Source organism: Asterias rubens, chromosome 11 (assembly GCF_902459465.1).
Source record: "Asterias rubens chromosome 11, eAstRub1.3, whole genome shotgun sequence".
Lineage (NCBI taxonomy): Eukaryota > Metazoa > Echinodermata > Asteroidea > Forcipulatida > Asteriidae > Asterias > Asterias rubens.
The window spans coordinates 6170018-6188864 of record NC_047072.1 but is presented as its reverse complement, the minus strand read 5'-3'; the positions used below and the strand labels follow the sequence as shown (position 1 = coordinate 6188864).

Genomic DNA, 18847 nt, shown 5'->3' with positions numbered 1-18847 from the left:
ACCGTTGGTTTCAACTCAGAGTTAAAGTTTCAAAGTTTCAAATTCTACAATGCATATTGTTTTGTACAGGAAGGTTCTTTACATTGGTATACAATTATAATGGAGATGTATGTTTCTTGTTATAATTTTTCCTTCACTTTCTTCTGCAAGCAGTGACTTGCTGTCATCATTTATTTGAAGTAGTTTAGGCCTCATGTTTATGGAAGGCAGGGTATGCTTTTGGTAATTACTCAAAATAATTATCAGCATAAAACCTCACTTGGTAACAAGTAATGGGGAGAGGTTGATAAGATAAAACATTGTGAGAACCGGCTCCCTCTGAAGTGACGTAGTTTTCGAGACAGAAGTAATTTTTCCACGAATTTGATTTCGAGACCTCAAGTTTAGAATTTGAGGTCTTGAAATCAAGCATCTGAAAGCACACAACTTCGTGTGACAAGGGTGTTTTTTATTTCATTCACATCTCGCAACTTCGACGACCAATTGAGCTCAAATATTCACAGGTTTGTTATTTTATGCATATGTTTAGATACACCAAGTGAGAAGACTGGTCTTTGACAATTACCAATAGTGTCCACTGTCTTTAAGGAGAGCTGTTGATATTATAAACACATTGTTTAGCAACAACACCCTTTGAAGTAATGCAGTTTTAAAGAACCAAAATTCACACCAAAATTTGAATCCGAGAAAGGCTTCAGTCATGTTTACAATAAGGTTTTCTTTCTTTCATTGTTTGTGTGCAACTTCGATGGTCAATTGAGCCAATGACAGCTATCATCATCATCATCATCATTCTTCGTCCTTGGACAGAATAGTTGAAGCAGCTTTGATGAAATGGTGCCAGGTTGCTTTATCCCTCATGAGTTGTTGAGTCTCGTTTAGATTGAGATTTGTGTGTCAGGTGATGGTGTCAGTGTAGCTCATTTTCCTTCTGCAGCGATTTGGATGTCCGCTAGGAGGATTCCAGAAGATCAGGTGCGATATTGGTTGATCAGCTGTACGCAAACAGTGACCGACAAACTGTAGACGTCTCTGCATTATGGTCTTGGATAGTGGCGGTAGATTGCCATATAAACTTCCCTGTTTGTAATATGGTCCCGCTAGTGGATGTTTAGAATTCTACTGGAGTTGATTTTGTCACTCTAAATTATAAACACCTAAGCCTTCTAGATGTGGAAGTTCATCGGATGCAAAAAAAATAAAAATTCCTCAACGTAAAAAATACCTCTGGTTGCTGTGATTGGCCTATTGTACCAACCTTATAATACACATTTCACTACATTTGGCACACATCTGAATTAATATACATGTACATCAGCATAGCCCTCTGAGTGTATATCTAGTAACCATTTTAAGCCATTGAAATGCATGTGATCATAGTCGTGTAATGACCAGCTTTTATACAATTCTTAATCGATGGCGGCAACTGCTTTGAGATCAAAAGACTGCTTAATACACAAATTCACAACTACAGGGCAGAATGAATCTCGTATTTGTTATGCGTTGAAGCCTATGATGCCCATGGCAACCCCCATAGAAACAGCCGCAGTCGTAGCCACCGATTCAAACAGAGCCTAAGAATAGTGGCCTCTCCATCCTTTGATCGGGTCAAAGGTCGCACTCAACACCACCACTTTGACAAAAGATACGACTCAAGTCTATTCACTGCTGCTGAAGCCAAAAGCCAGCTATAGCCGAGCATGATCACTTCATCAGACAAGGTCACAGCCGATAGCCACTAGCACATTATATGTCTGAGGCAAGAGTCCCAACAGTAAATTTACAATACATTACACCGCAACCTACTGCCACGCTGACAGCAACACAGTCGGCAACATCAGAGCCTGGGCCCAATGTCATGAAGTTGCTTAAGCACAAAAAACTAGCTAAGCACAACTAAATTATACTAAGGAGAATGAGGTTACCAGCCAAACTCCCATGTTTGAGTACAACTTTTGACTGGTATCCTGCTCGTTTCTGCTTAGCAGAAATTGTTGAACAATATTTTCTGCGTTAACAACTCTATGAAATTGGGCCCAATATCTGCTTTACTTATCCCTAGGCATTTCGCAGCACTCGCATTTGTCGAGTGCCGGGTGGTTCAGCAATGTACAAGCGGAGCAGCTCCACTTTTGTGCCTCTTCGGTGTCCAAGACCGTCGGGGTGTAGGGTGGGGAGAGAGGCGAGGTACCTGAAGCACACAAAGCAAATACAGGATATAAATCTCAATGTTGGGATAGAGAAATGGTACTAAGGCACTGGACATGTTTGATAATTGTCAAGGACAAGTATTCTCACTTGGTGTATCCCAACAATGTGTAAATAACAAACCTGTGAACATTTTTAAGTAGTTGCATTACTTTGCGTGCTTTCAGATGCCTAATAAAAGGCTTCAGCATACAATCAACAGCTCTCCATTGCGCGTTATCAAGCATTTGTCGTTGAGTAATCACCAATAGTGTCCAGTGCCTTTTAACTGTATTAAAACACAGGCACATTGACTCCCGAAATAGGCCTTGGATAGCACTAAGCCAACGAATGTGAAATGTTCCCGCTCAGTCTATTATTTCTTATCTGGTAATATGGTCTGAACAGTGATGTGATAGACTGTTGAGAAAAAAAAACCTGAACTGCAAGTACAACGCTTGAAAGCTTAGGTGTGCGGAAGCTTGCGAGCTCGAAGCCTGCTTACATACACTTATCTTGAAAGCCGTCTGCAATATTGGGCATTCAATTTGGTTTTTAGCTTTAGGTTTTAATGAATTTGATCTTAGATATAAAAAATAAAATATATATAGATTAATTTAATTGATTTATTTATAAAAACAAATGGAAACAAGAAAACGGATTTCCGGTTACAGCAGGAGAAATCACTTTCCTGTCTGATACATGTGTAGTTATGTACACAGGGTCAACAAGTGTACAGTTCTAGGTTAAGTGTTACCTCTATCTTGGTTTTGAAATATCTGACTTACTCTCAGGGAATGAGTTGGTTGGCGACATCGGTGGAATTGGACCTGGTGCTCCAGTGGATCCCATATTGCCATAGAAACTATTGGCTTGGGCCAGATCCATCAAACCTGCAAATCACAAAAGAAATTTAAGGAACTTATTACATTGAGGCTTTTGCTACATGTGCATGTTACTCCTCCATCATAATGTAAACTGAAATTTGTATATTTAAAATTTGGTTGTAACATTTCCCAAGGGTTATGGGGTATGTTTATTTTTTGAATAAAACAAGAAATCAAATCAAATCAATTATTACTATTAAGTACCTTGGCTTTTATGGAGATCTATTTCTCGATTCATACACTCAATGTCAATCTGAAGCTGTCTCTTCTGCTCCCGTAATCGGCCAATTTCCTCAGGCTACCATAAAATGGGACAAAAGTGGTATATTTAAAGGCAGTGGAAACTATTGGTAGTTACTCAAAACAATTATTATAGCATAAAACCTTACTCGGTAACGAGCAACGGAGAGCTGTTGATACATGTAGTATAAAACATTGTGAGAAACGGCTCCCTCTGAAGTAACATAGTTTTCGAGAAAGAAGTAATTTTCCACGAATTTGATTTTGAGACCTCAAGTTCCTCACTTACCTGTGGAAACGCTTTCGCAAGCAATTCTATTCTTACGGTAGGCAGAGCCATGAAATTTGGCCCTGGTCGTTAACGTTAAGCCATCACTAAATCCAGGGCTGTATGCTTCGTTTTTGGAAGGGCAAGGGCACCAAGGCATTTTCTTCTCGGTAAAGAGCACCCGAAGATGAAATTGCAAATTTGTACTGGAGCATTTCAAGGGCACCAAGGCAAGGACCAGGGGACACGGAGGCAATCGCCTTCGTTGCCTCTGTGAAGTATCAGGCCTGCTAAATCGGGCCTTGGTGTTGGTGTGGAGTAACATACATGTACTGACATAATAACCGTATTTATAACGCGCCTTTTGCCAAAGGATACAAAGCGCCAGGTATTATTACTGCAAGGAGTGGGGGCGATTTTTGAGATAATATAAGACCTAATCCTTAAGCACAATGTAATGGTTTACAAGGTGCTGTGGCGCAATATGCTGCCAATCCAGCCAGGAACACCGGGGCGAACCCCTTCTCTTTTCGACAAGTGCACTGGGTTCTTTTACATGCGTTTAAACAACACATGGGACCAACGGCTTTACGTCCCATCCGAAGGACGAAGCAATGGTTATGTGTCTTGCTTAAGGACACAGGTGTCACGGCTGGGGATTCGAACCCACACTCTGCTGATCAGAAACACCAGAGTTTGAATTCGGTGCTCTCAACCGCTCGGCCACGACACTTCCACGACATAGGAGAAGATGAAAGGATTGAGAGACCACACTAGCACAAGAAGTCTGCGAGGGTTAGCGCCTTTTCAAAGTGTCGGAACGGTAGCAAATTCTAGATGGTTCCAATTTTTTTTAGACACACTCTCATGAACATTGGCCTTTCTTGTTCAAGAATAGAAATCCAGGCTTGGTGAAATACCTTAGGATACGGTGATCTGTGGTTGAGTTTGTCTCCCACCTCCCTCTCCATTTGAGCCGTCTGGATTTTCATATCGTTGAGATTGCGTCTCTCTTCCTCCAACTCCTTGCAGAGCCGTTCAAAGCGCGCTTTCTGGTGCATCAATAAAGCTGTGGATAAATTTGAATTTGACTTTTGTTTTAACATTGACAAATTTCTTGACCAGAAGGTTTAAATTACAGAGTCATTACACGAGTCTAAATAGATATGACATAAAATATTAAAAAAGCACACCTCAATATCAAAAAATAAATAATAAACAGAGGAGTCATAAATTATGTAAATGACCTGTTTTGATCTGAATATTATCCCCACCGCTATAAACTGTTTTGCGGCTGAACAAAGAAAAATTTACAAAAGAGAAGAATTTGAACCAACGACCTCCGGATTAATGTGACAGCGCTTTACCATCTAGCCCTACATGTATGTTTGAAGTTTCCTTGTTTTGTCAAAACCATCAGGGGTCGATTTCACAAAGAGTTAGGACTGGTCCTAATCTATGACTAGTCCTAGGAGATGCAATGTATACAAAACGTGTGGCTAGTCCTAAGATAGGACGAGTAACTTGTCCTAACTCGAGACAAGACTAGTCCAACTGTTTGTAAAATCCACCCCTGGGATGCCAGTCAGAAGCCATACAACTATTTGCTGCTGTATGGGAAGCAGCAGCCAGGGGATCACCATTTAAAAGGATTCACACTTTTTTATTTCTGCTAGGCCTATAAAATGTGTTTTACAATCTACAAGCGATGATTTTGGTGTGTTTTTTATTTTGTAAACAACTTTTGGTCTAAAGGCTCACACTGTATTTATTCAGTGAGTCACATCTAAAAGGTGTGTAGTAAAAATGACAAAGGTCAGGATTGTGTAATATGCGTACATCTTAAAGAAAAATGATAAGAAAAATTGGTGTGCACTATATAAACATAAAATTGGTTTCTTTGTTTATGATGAAAGTTTAATGACAAAAACCTGATGAGGCTTACATTCTGTGTACGATTTCTCAACCTCTTCCTTAGAAAGCGATCTCCCGGGTTCAGGAGGCAAATGATTTCTGTTCTTTTTCACCCTTGATTTCCTCCTTGCATCTTGAAGATTTGGATCGACTATCGGGTGACTTGGTCCCTCGGGAGGATCTTGGAGCAGAGGTGAAGCGTCTACCTCCAAGGAAGTTGAAACGACGGATGACTTCTTCGATGTCCTGGGAGAATCTCTGCTGACTGAAATTGTGGTACTGTCGTTGGCCTTGTTGTATGTTGCCACAGGGGCAGGACTGCGGCTGCCCTTCGCGGGGCGAGTTGCGGGGCTGGAGGGTTTAAGTGGGTCAAGCTGGTAGGAGGTGGCAATCTGAGTTGTTGCGTGTAACTCCACTGGTTGAATATGAGTCAGAGTCCGTTGGCCACTGGTTGGCAAATGCCACCCTGTGGAACCATCTGCAGCATTTGGGCGTGGCTCAAATGGGTAGTCATGTGGATTTACAATTGGTTGAAAACCATTGGTGGTCCGTTTGTGAGGGCTACTGTATTGCATAGGACTGACATCGCCTTCAGATGGTCTGGAAACCTCAGATGGGCTCTCAGTCCTTTGTGTCGGTTCGTTTATATCGACTGTGACCAATGATAAATGTTTTGGCTCCTTGTAAAAACTCAAAGAGTTTTGCGCAGACGATGTCGGTGTTTCCCCGTCTGGGAATCCAGTGTCTAATGAAGCCCAGCTAGTGAAACTAGACTTGGGTGTCTCATCTAGGTCGACATCAACTACAAGTTGACCACTCATATTCTGTGAGTCTGCTCTTGTTCGCTCATCATGGGCAGGTGAATGGGTCATAGACACCTCTATTACATTGTTGTTAGTTCCCGATATGGTGGTTGTGTGCACCATGTGTGGCTGTTGATCGCTACTTACAAAGTCACCATACATGTACATAGCACTGGCCTGTTCAAGATCTTCAATACTCCGACTCATGTTGCCATCATTCTAGAAATAAATAAATAAAATGTTGTTTTCCAATCAGTAGGGCCTACACTTGAATCAGAAACCAATTTATTTGAGACATGGGAGGAAAGAAAACCTCTGTTTGTAATTTTAACCCACGCAGTCAGGTAGGGACTGAAAACCCAGAGGAGAGGTAAATGGCAAGTGGGACAAAAACCACTGAGCCAACTTGACTGTCCATACATGTACTACTCTATTAACACTTACAGATTGTACATGTACAACCATGGTACAACGTACATGTAGGTGGGTTCCACGTACTCCTAGAACTATGAGGTTCCGCTGTCTTCTCCACAAAAATCATAGTTCTAGCTAGTACGTAAAATACAATAGGTTCCATGTACACAACAGATTGAATAATTTTGTAGAACATGTCATTATTGTCCATGAGTTGACATAAAAAATATATAAATTTCACTTCCACCGAGGGGGGGGCAAGTACCACAGTGTAGACTGTAAAGTTTTTAAGAACGGTAGGGGTATAAAAGTACAGGAATAGTGCGTACACATATACTTCTAGAAACTATAAGGCTCCCCTGAGAGCCTTATAGGGGTCTCATATTTAGGGCCTCCTTAATGCTAACCGTTTTTCAAATCAGCGTTGATGGGTGAAAGTTTTACGACCGTTAGCCAGCCAGAACTGAAGTTTCCTGTGTACTGTACAGTTGTGTTTGTACACCTAAAGCTTTCCCCAACCTACTCAATATACTTTCATAATGCTTTTTGTTGAGTGAAATTAAAAAACATCGTCAAAAAAATACAATTTTCAGCTCAGTACTAAGGGGAGCCTTATAGTTTCTAGAAGTAGTACACATACATCTGAAAATAACAACTGCAAGTTTAGAAACAAACGTCAAGACAATCATTATAAAACGTACTTAGTTCAATCATTGAGGAAGTCTTCCTCCAAGGTTCAATTTATAAGTCTTACTGATAAAAAAGTCTCACGTTCACAACACATAAATAATAAAAACTAAATACAAATTTTATAACAAACACTTTACTTCAAGTAAAGTGTTTTTTATTGTACTATATGATGTCGATAACATTTGTTACTCTAGATCGTCTCTTCGTGGAAACGATAGCGCAACAAACCATTATACTAGTTCTCTAGGAAGGAGTAGAAGATTGAATCATTGATTGTATTTTTTTGTTATGACATGTACGTTTGTTGTGTAGCTAACCATGCTAACCTCTAAATTAAAAACAAAAACATAATTTGTATTTATATTATTATTAACAATCAGTTGTGTCTTGATTAACTAAGCAATAAATAATCAATCAATCAATCGAAATTCTTTTGCAATATCCAAACCGTGGGGTGTCACAAGGGGCAATTCACTTCACACTCAATACACCCAAATAGCACATCCAGTTTCTTTACGTACCCTCTGCAAGATACCGGAAACGACATCCACGGGAATTTCAGGGAATCTCCGTTGTAGCACCGTCGTCAGGCTATCGGCCTTCTCATCCCCCATAATGAAGATCGACCCTTTGCTACCTTGTCCAGCGATGGCCATAACTCACTTAAACACATTTACACACTCACAAGTATGCCTGACATAGTTTCTGACAATGTAAACTATTTTATGTACCATGTTAGTTTAGTTTAGTTTAGTTTTAGCTGCACGTAAACGTACCCCAACCCGTCGACATTTCATGTCACGAATGTGCGATAAATTCATTAGCTCAGTGCACAATGGTGCCCGATTATGAAGCAATAGTCAATGGGAATTCCCTACATAACTAATATCCAAATCGAGAATCGCTGGTATCATGCAGTGGCCGTCCCGATTTGTTGTTGAAGACTAAGCAAACGTAGAGGGCGCCAGACAGCTCCAATGGTTTAAATTATAGACCTTATCGCAAATACCAATGCGCAAGCGCAGACTGTTGAATGAGGTGCATTGTGGGATAGATATGGATCAAATTTGGATACCAGCTAGACCACAATGCACCTAATTCCAAGCTTTACGGGCGCGCCCCAGTATTTGCGAAAAGGTCTATTATGGATGGGAGGGGGGGGTAATCAAGGAGGGAACCGCACCAAAATTAATGCCCCGCCCCCCCCTCGCCCCCCACAAAAACACAGACAGACAGACAGACAGACAGACAGACAGACAGACAGACAGACAGACAGAGACACACAGACACACAGACACACAGACAGTGGGGGCGACCGGGGGATAATCGAATTCCGGATATAATCATCCCATTTAAGTTTTACAGACTTGATTTTAAACTGCTTTTTTTTAATTTTATCACCCTTTGAATTTATTGGAAACAATATTCTTTTCGCGTGTGTTTTCACAAAAACATTGTTTCAACAAGATGAGTTGACCCATTTCATGGCCGCCTGGGGAGGCAATGGGTTCTTGATCTCATGGTTCTCGGTCGGTTTGTTTTTAAAGGTGGCAGACGGACCGTGCGTGTTATGGATTGGAAATATTTACGGAAATATTTCCGTAAATTCAAGTTTTCAATAATATTTCTACACTACAGTCTATATGGGAGGTACAGGCACGGTCAGGCAATGCATGGAGGTAGCATACCTCCATGGGCAATTTCACCATTGCATTTTGAACCTGCTGTGGTTGGAGAAGGCAAAACTGTGAATTGAACGGAATTACATTTAATTGTATGGTTCTGAATAGCCTTGCTTCACTGTGCGTAACATCGCACGACATATATACACTATCCGCATGCGTCGACCGTCAGGTGTCGGTCTGACGGCCTCCGCATGCGGTTAGTGGTACGAGTGCGGATGACTTTCGTCAGTAGTCGTATAGTGACAGTGTGTATACGGGTGGGTCATGCGGTGTGTGATCGCACGCACCACGCACAGGGTATACGGGTGGGTTTACAGCGGCATCTTTTCGGACCGAATAATGCGACTGCCTTGAGCAAGGCTAGGTTCTGAAGCATTTCTCCGCCGAATTTGCAAAATATTTCACTGAAATATTATTTACAAACAGTTCCCATGTGGCTCTTCATCATCGCATTAGGCTACGGCTAGCCTACGGCGGGTCGCCGCATGCAGAGCACGCGTTGACGTCCCTAGCAATATCCTTAGCAACAGTCGTAGCCATAGCCATAGCCGCCACAGTATTGAAATTACTGGAGAAATTTTACAAACAAACATTTGTTTACTGAAAAATCGTTAAAAAGAAAATGGCAGACGAAAAGGAAAAGTCGGGAGTCTGACGTTCATTTTTGTGTTTAGTATTTTTTACCTGCACAGACCATTTTTGTAACGGATTGTGTTGATATATTAAAGAATCATGGAACCACAAAACATTTCTGAAGATTCCGGGGAAAAGATTCTGGTGAAAACAGAACCTCAGGAAGACATGAAGGTAACTGAGTGAGTGACACATAATAAAAATGTATGGGGATTCATTAATCATGGTATTGACAAAATATTATTTATGTCAATGATTCATTGAGATGATGTAGATCTACTCGGAAAAGTTTCCGTATGGCCCCACCACTTTTTCATTCGATATGAAATAATACAGTATCTAATTTACCTCAATGAGATATCCCTTTTTGTAAAAATGAGTGAAAAAGTGGTGGCGCCATACGGAAAGTAATCCATCTAGCTACTCCTGAGTCCTAGAACTATTTCGGTTTCATCCGCTATCGTCTCCCGTAATGGGAGACGATAGTGGACGAAACCGAAATAGTTCTAGAGGAGTAATGTAGACCCTTATGCTATTGGGGGTCGCTGTAGACTCAGACTGTTCTCCTTTTTTCGAAATTTTGACATTATCGGTCATACCATGGTCATACGATAATGTCAAAATTTTGAGAAAAGGAGTAGCTAGGTAGGCCTACACGATAATGTCAAAATTTCTAAAAAAGGAGTACAGCGCCCCAGTTACTGGGGTCTAACAATCAATGATGTATCATATTCGTAAACACGGCAAACGCGTTTGGTTGATCATCATGTTTTGTTCACCGTTTTGTATAGTATAGCCTAACTCTTATATTAATAATTATTGGAAAAAAAAAAAAATGACATGTTTCATTTCACAGCATATATAGGGCCTATATTATATAGGGATTGATAGTTCGATGGGAAAAGTTTATGTATGGTATGTCGCCACTACTTTTTCATTCGATATGAAATGAAATTAAATAATATCTAATTTATCGCAATAAGATTGAGATATCCTTTTTTTGTTAAAAAAAAAATGAGTGAAACAGTAGTGTAGTGGTGCCATCTGGAAAGTTATCTGTTCGATGACTACATGTATAGTGTGTAGGTCTAAAGCTCTGACGTTCTGTTTGTCATAAGCAATAGTAGAGACTACACACTGCTGGGGAATGCCCCCCCCCCCCCCAAAATTCTACAAAAGTTGGGGGCTGGTCATCTCGTCCCCTAACTAGCCAGTTCGCCCCCAACAAAGTCGCCCCTGCAATATGCTCCCTGACAATGTCGCCCCAGCCCAGCCAATGTTGCATTCCTAGCAAGTTGCCCCAAATATTAAGAAAAGTTTTAGTTTGGGTCCAGTATGATTTTGTTCAATAATGTTGGATGGATTGATTTACTCTTTATTAATATTATTTTTTTTTTAATTTTATATCTAACGATTGAAGAATTTTTTTGCATTGCATTATGTTCTTGCTGTACAGGTGTATTTTAATTTCAGTGAATAGATTAAAAATCAAATCAAATCAAATGAATTGGTAGTCATGCTTTTGCTAATCCTAATGCCAATACGCAGGACTCCCTTTGCGCCCTACATGTTCATAGTCTAAGACTGTTACTGTTGACTTAGGCCTGGCCCTACGCCTACATAACATAGCACCAGGAGGTAAAATTATTTTTCAAATAGAAGCCCAACATTTTTTGCAGAGATTTCTCCCCCAGTTGTCATTAACTGTGTGCAATTGTGGAAAACATAAATATGGAAATGTGCAACACGGTTTTTGTTTATTTTAGGAAAAAAAATGGATAGGGACAATCACTCTGTGTATTGATTAATCAATGGGTTTGTTTGATTGCGGCGTGTCCTGGCCTAGCGGTAAAGAGCTCTGGATTCAAAATCTAGCATTTCTGATCAGCAGAATGGGGGTTTGAGTCCCAGTCGTGGCACCTGTGTCCCTAAGCAAGGCACTTAACTGTGATGCTTCGTCCTTCGGATGGGACGTAAAGCTGTTGGTCCCGTATGTTGTGTAACGTAGGTAAAAGAACCCAGTGCACTTATCGAAAAGAGAAGGGGTTCGCCCCGGTGTTCCTGGTTTGATTGGCAGCATAAAAGGAGTAGGTCTCGTAATTCAAACGTATTCCCAACATACATGTACCTTGCAGGAAAATGTTAAAGTGCCTTGAACGTCACCACTGAGTGACGGATATGCATGCTTTAATAAGAAGTCACTGTTATTATATTATATTCATAAATACCTCAAACAGTTTTGCTATTCCTATTGGTGGAGAGCGCGTCACATGGGTGTGTATAAACCTTTGATTATGACCAGTAAAAAGTGTTGAAACATGGGCGTGACACGTGAGCTTGCACCTGTGCTTATAAGACAGTTTCTTCATTCCTATTGCAGACCTTCGTTTATAGAAATAGAAGGAGCTCTTTTAATCGCTCTCCTGAGAATACTCAGGAGCTCAATTTGAGCTCCTAAAAAATCACTCTTCTTAGATTGTCCAGGAGCTCAATTTGTTTGACTAGCATACTCAGTTTATGATTACTAAAAATGGTCAGGTCGGATCAAAATCAAATAAAACAACCCGATCCCACTCCCGTGTGACAAAATACTGCGCGATTTTAAGGTTTTATGTTTAATGTTTCCTTTTTTCTAAAATGTTTTTACATTTGATATAAAGCTTTAGAAAATACACATTTTCTTATGAGAAAATACGTCCTTGATCCACGGTTGATCTAGTAGTACTAGTTCTAATATTGCACGGATGACGTATACAGTAGCGTGTGTGTGTACGTACGTGTAGTAATGTACCCGGCTGCGAGTTCGTAAAGCTAGCAATCTGTTAATTGTGCTGCTCAATCTCGAGATTGCACAACAGATGTTGATTGAGCTACGTACGCCGACGGTATGCGCTTCGCCCTCGCATTTGCGCCGCCTGGTGGAAATGCGCTAAAATGCCCACGTGACACGTCGAGTCTTGTCTCAATGCGTTTATTGCTGGTTTGCGTAGATTTTACCAAAAGAGGGCATTTAATATCACGCTAGTGCATCGTTCCAAAGCGACCTCTAGCGTTCAATGTTTCTTTTATTTATTGATGCACGCAAAGTAACAACGACTGGCGTGAAATCTGCTTTTGTGTTATAAATAAAATACACCGTAATGACCGAGGAGGAGCGCTGTCGATCGCGGACCTGAAGACAGCCCCAGGAGCGCGGTAGGAGCGCGAGCGCGTTCGCGCTCCTCAAAAAGGAAGGTCTGCTATTGGTCGAGAGCCAAGGCTGGGACAGTTGTGCCACATCACGCGCGACGCGCACATCATTCCCTTACAATGAGTTGTTTACCTGAGGGCGGCGGAGGGCCTTTTTCAGAGCTGGAGGGGCGTTGGTTGAAAGAAGTTATAACTGTTCAATGATTGAACAATTATAATTTTTGAATCGGTTTTCAACTAGTGGTTTAAGCCCGGCGAGGCCTGGTTCTTGATAATTTACCTAGACTTCGTCTCGGTAAAATTATCAAGAACCAGGCCTCGTTGGGATTAAACCACTAGCTGAAAACCTCTTTACCACACATTGATTCCCTTATTTATAATTTAAGACTCTATCCATTTTCCTCACTGCACAGGACTATGCAGAAGACACAATGAATGAGCTGCTTGCTATCTACGGATATGAGAAAGTGGATGAAGGGATGACAAGAGAGCTGCACTTAAATCATTTCAAGGAAGATGAAGCCCAGGAGAGAGAAACAAAATGTAATCTAACTTTGCATCAGTAAAAAATGTTGAAGTATACAATTTCATGTCCTAACTTAGGGCTAACGTCTTTAAAGGCACTGTTTGGTAATTGTCAAAGACCAGTGTTCTCACTTGAAAAAAAATAACGAGCCTGTGAAAATTTGGGCTCATTTGGTCATTGAAGTTGCATGAAAATTATAAAAGAAAAAACACACTTGTTGGACGAATTTGTGTGCTTTCAGATAGGAATTTCTTTTAGTATTTCCAAACTGGAACACACCCCATAACCCTGGGGAGGGTAACAATATAATAAAAACAAAATACAGAGAGAGTGAGAAATTACCTCTTTCTCAAAAACTTTGTTACTTCAGAGGGAGTTGTTTCCCACATTGTTTAATACTATCAACAGCTCTCCAATGCTTGTTACCAAGTCAGTTTTTAAGTTAGTATTTGTTTTGAGTAATTACCAAACATGGACATGTACCTTCCCTTTAAAGCCAGTGGACACTATCGGTAAATATCAAAGACCAGTCTTCTCACTTGCTGTATCTCAACATATGCATTAAATAACAAACCTGTGAACATTTGAGCTTGATTGGTCGTCGGATTTGCGAGATAACTATGAAAGAAAAAACACCCTTGTCACACAAAGTTGTGTGCTTTCAGATGCTTGATTTTGAGACCTCAAATTCTAAACTTGAGGTCTCGAAATCAAATTCGTGGAAACTTACTTCTTTCTTGAAAACTACTCCACTTCAGAGGGAGCTGTTTCTCACAATGTTTTATACTACCAACCTCTCCCCATTACTTGTTACCAAGTAAGGTTTTATGCTAATAATTATTTTGAGTAATTACCAATAGTATCCACTGCCTTTAAAACAAAAGTTTGTATGTTTTGATGTACAAGGGATCTTGTTTCCCCTTTTCCCAAATTTTTCATACTTCGCTGTGCTCATACGTAAGGTTTACTACGCCAGGGGAACAGTAAATGACTGGGTTTGGTTTCTTTGGTAATGGTGCCCTGAGAATTTTTGTGGATATGTGTGCTTTATCAAACTTTGTTGTTATTATTATTATTGCTATTATTATTATTATTATTATGACACATCGGACAGAGGATATGCTGTTTGAGAATATTAGTAATAATTTTGTTAAAACAAACCCTAATCGTGATCGTTCTCTTCTGTATTTTGTAGCGGAGACCCCCGATGATGTCATCAGTATCAAGCAAGAGGCGGACGACGGCTTAAATGACATTAAGCCTCCCCCTGGGTGTAGTAACAACCAGTACAGTGGACCCAACTCACCCACTTTGGACGACCATAGTAACAACTCTGGCACGGCTGTAAGCACATCCTGGGAATGCAGTGATGGAGGTAAATATATTGAAACATGTACCAGAGACATCAGCAACATTCACTGTCTGGACACAGTTCAAACTCAAATTAAAGGCACAGCCGTCGATTTCACAAAACTCTTCCTAACTTCAGACTAATCTTAGGACTTAAGACGAGTCCCAACCTGTGCTGTAGCATGCAGACTTTAAGATTAATCCTTAGTTAGGACGAGTTACTCGTCCTTACTCGAGATAAGACGAGTCCTAACTCTTTGTGAAATCGACGGCTGGACACCTTTGGTAATTGTCAAACAATTGTCATACATTATGCATAAAATAACAAATCTGTGAAAATTTTGACTCAATTGGTCATCGAAGTTGCAAGAGAATAATGAAGGAAAAAACCCTTAGCCATGTTAGCCTGCAAACATTTGTTTGCTAATAGGTGCCTAATAAAAGGCTTTGAACAGAATGAAGTATTTTAATATTTGAGTGAGAAATTACCTCTTTCTCAAAAAGTATGTTACTTAATAGAGAGCCGTTTATCACTTACCAAGTAAGTTTTTGTGCTACAAATTATTTTGAATAAATAACCAATAATGTCCAGTGCCTTTAAGAAACTTCTGTATACTGTAAGTATGTAATTAACATTCCTGTTTTGATGCCATTTTCTGTAGAGAGTCTAATACTTTTGTAATGTCTTTTCTGTTGCGAGTTTATTACACAAAGAACATGTTTTTGTTGTTGTCATAAGTAATTTCATACGAGATATTTCCACAACTAAATTTTATAATTTGTTTTATATTTCTTTCGTGCTTTGCAGAAAATACAGCATCGGAATTTGAGATTGTTTGCGCATGGTGTCAACATTTTGGCTTTAAACGTTACACGCTCAACACTGCCACCGAATCCAAAGCTTTCTGTAGCGAGAAATGCTTTGCCGCCTGTCGCAGGGCCTACTTCAAACGGAGTAAAATGTGCTACTGGTGTCGCCACATCCGCCACACAAAAGAGTACATCGATTTTCAAGACGGGGAGCGAAAGCTCCAGTTTTGCAGCGAGAAGTGTCTGAACCAGTACAAGATGGACGCCTTCTGTCATGAGACTCATGTGTTGGGGTCTTCGTCCATGGAGTCCAGCTCTGGGGCTGACCCAGGCGGTAGTGAGCAGGGTGGTGCGGCGGCAGGGAACAGCTCAGATGAGATTGAGAGAGGAGCTGAACGAGGTGAAGGGAATATGCTGCTGAGTGTGGCAGTAGACAGCAGTCCACAATCACACTCTCTCGGAAACGGACTTCAACCCGCTGCTGCAGGATCGGAGAAGCAGCTGCCCATGGCTTTTATCCAAACTACCAAATCAAAACAGCATTCTAACCGAACTATAATCGGGGTGCAACATGTTGCTATAGCTCCAAAGGTTACATCAGCCAGTCCACGCCAGAAAGGTGGCACTCTGACAGCAACCTCACCAAATGCTTTTTCCAGCAGGGTGTCCCCGTCCAACCCCCCAGCAGGGCAGGTGTATGGACTACAAACTATGTTTCAACCAGGGGTTGGAAATTCACAACTTGTTGCCCGCCCACCGGTAGTGGTCAGGGGCACACACTGGCCTCCGGTGGTGAGACAAGTTCCAGGGTACGCCATTCCGCGCCAGCAGCACCCAGTGTCCCAGGTACCACAACTTGGCCTTCCAGTCACCTCGCCCTCATATGTTAAGCCCTCAGCTTCAACAACTTCATCATCAGTATTTCCTCAGAAACTCCCTGACCTGAACTCATATGAAAGCTCCCAGCCCCCAAGAGCTAGCTCGAGTCACCTTCTGCCACCTGTAACAGTTATGGTACCTCAACCCATTTTTATTCCTGTACCTTTTCCCATACCTATACCGATCCCAGTGCCAGTAGACAAATTTCATGCCATGAGAGCCGCCATGGCTGCTGGTAGACGTAGCCCAAATAAGGCAAACTCAAGCACGTGCACCTCTCCAGGTTTTGAAGAAAATACAGCAAGCAGTTCATCAACTCAAACTCCAGGGGTTACGTCCAGCAGCCTAGACTTTAGTAGATATCCTCATACACTATTTAATGAATCGTTACTGCATAAACAAGCTGAACCCAATCTGCTGAGCACTACCACGGGGAGTAAACATTTCCAAGGACTTTTGCAACAAGGGGATTCAATGAACTACGCCAGGACAAATGAACCATCCAGCTATACCGACCGACGACATAAGGCCTGGCAGCCCTTATTTAAGTACAAGATGCTGCAGCGTAGTGCCAGCATGGACCTAAGCCTTGCCAGGCCGTCAGAAGAATCCACTTCCAAATCAGTTCACAGAGTCCCCAGGATGGAGAGAGATCCAGACTGCCACAGTCAAAGCAGCAACAACATCAGTACCCACCGAGAAAGCAGCTTGAGATCCGATGAGCATACACATCTCAGCGGCGAGTCTTCCGCCAAGGTACGTGAAGCCCTGCGCTGCCACTTAACGAAACGCCTCTCACAGTCAGCTCTGAACCTCACGGAGGTCGGGAGAGCTCCAAGCCTCCAGGATGATCTGCGCCGCTGCCAAAGCCTGAGCAGGCTTCGGTACACAGAGCCAAATCACATGGATAAGCTTCCGGAGTTGACCGATGGTTACTCCTCGCCCAGCTACTGTTCCTCCACCTCCTCCAACACTCAGAGAAGCTGTAGGAATCAGGCCGGGAAAGAGGAAGGGTATGAGGACGAGCAGCCTTCACCTCAAACAGGCGAGTCGCATGCTCTGGTCATTGAGTCTGAGGACGAAGACTCAAAGGAACCGGAGAGCAAACGGCAGTGTTTAAATCATATCTGATTAAACGCAGCCTTTGGGTAACAAAATGTAGGAAGTTTATTACAGCACCACAGTTTAATTCCAGAATAAACTACAAGGTTTCTGACCAGGGCCCAAATAGAGCTGATTAAGCACAAAATTCTGCTTAAAGCAAAATAATCCATGCTTAGTAAAATCAGATTACCGGCCAAGACTCCACTAAATGCTAAGTACACAATAGCTCAATACCAGTCACAAGCAACGTACATGTATATTGGCATGAAATTTTGGCCAGTAACATGTGTAAAATATGCAACCTATTTTCGTGCTTCGCCAAATTTTTTGCTTAAGCAGCTCTATGAAATTTTGCCCCTGGTATGCTAGTTATAAAGCCCACCTCTTACCCTGTTCTGCCTATCTTGCCTATTGCCAAGTTCACAACCTTGTTTTTAAACTACCCCTGGTTGAAGCTTACAAGTGATATTGAAAATCTAACTTTTATTCAAAGGAACCAAGTGCATTTAAATTTTGTTACTTTATCCCATCTTCAGTGGCAGCTTGTAAAGTAGTAGACATTTTATTTTCTAAAGGAGGAAATGAGCTTTGGTAGAAATCTTAAACCCTAACTGCCCCAAATTCTCCAAATCTGTTTTTTCTTTCTCAGATTGGTGTTGATTTGGATGAGTTTTAATGTGTAGCAATGCACACAGCCATACTTACCATGCTGGCCATGGGGCCAAGCATGCCTGCTGTCGATTTCACAAAGAGTTAGGACTCGTCTTATCTCGAGTTAGGACGAGTAACTCTTCCTAACTTAGGATTAATCTTAAGGTCTGCATGCTACAGTGCAGGGTTGGGACTCGTCCTAAGTCCTAAGATTAATCCTAAGTTAGGAAGAGTTTTGTGAAATTGACGGCCGAAACCTAACAAAGTCAACAATGATTTATTTGCAAAGTGCTGAACATTCCCAATGGGTGTGGGGAATGGTCCCGTCCAAAACGCTGAGCGTTGGTTTTGAGTTCGTGAATTTGACCTTTATTTTAAAACAAGTGTGAACCGAGACTGATCGGGAAGACCAGCCTGTGAATGTGTGTGTCTTTTAAGTAATGAAATTGTGTGTCAATCAACAACAAAAAGTATTCAGTTGCTTTTTTTTGTTTTCATTGACGATATTGTTAAGTAGAGAAAAAATTGTTGTTGTTTTTTTTAAAACAATATATCAAAAAACTACATCACCAAATAACAAGTCAAAGACTAAAGGAATTTGGTTTACAAAATCTGTA

General features: G+C 41.2%; 2 protein-coding genes across 2 annotated transcripts; one reads left to right on the top strand and one right to left on the bottom strand.

Annotated features, from left to right (window-relative positions):
* Nucleotides 1–1965: 1965 nt before the first annotated feature.
* On the bottom strand, nt 1966–8176 carry LOC117296903 (mitogen-activated protein kinase kinase kinase 7-interacting protein 3 homolog). The gene is made up of 6 exons (XM_033780008.1): nt 7925–8176; nt 5528–6518; nt 4503–4651; nt 3279–3372; nt 2976–3080; nt 1966–2191 (listed from the first exon to the last, which is right to left on the bottom strand). Exons 1-6 carry the CDS (start codon nt 8057–8059, stop codon nt 2049–2051), a joined length of 1617 nt encoding a protein of 538 aa, XP_033635899.1. The 5' UTR covers nt 8060–8176; the 3' UTR covers nt 1966–2048.
* A 1533-nt stretch (nt 8177–9709) lies between these two features.
* Nucleotides 9710–18367, top strand: LOC117297107 (sine oculis-binding protein homolog). Its single transcript, XM_033780241.1, has 4 exons — nt 9710–9895; nt 13324–13453; nt 14632–14811; nt 15595–18367. Exons 1-4 carry the CDS (start codon nt 9821–9823, stop codon nt 17604–17606), a joined length of 2397 nt encoding a protein of 798 aa, XP_033636132.1. The 5' UTR covers nt 9710–9820; the 3' UTR covers nt 17607–18367.
* Nucleotides 18368–18847: the final 480 nt, after the last annotated feature.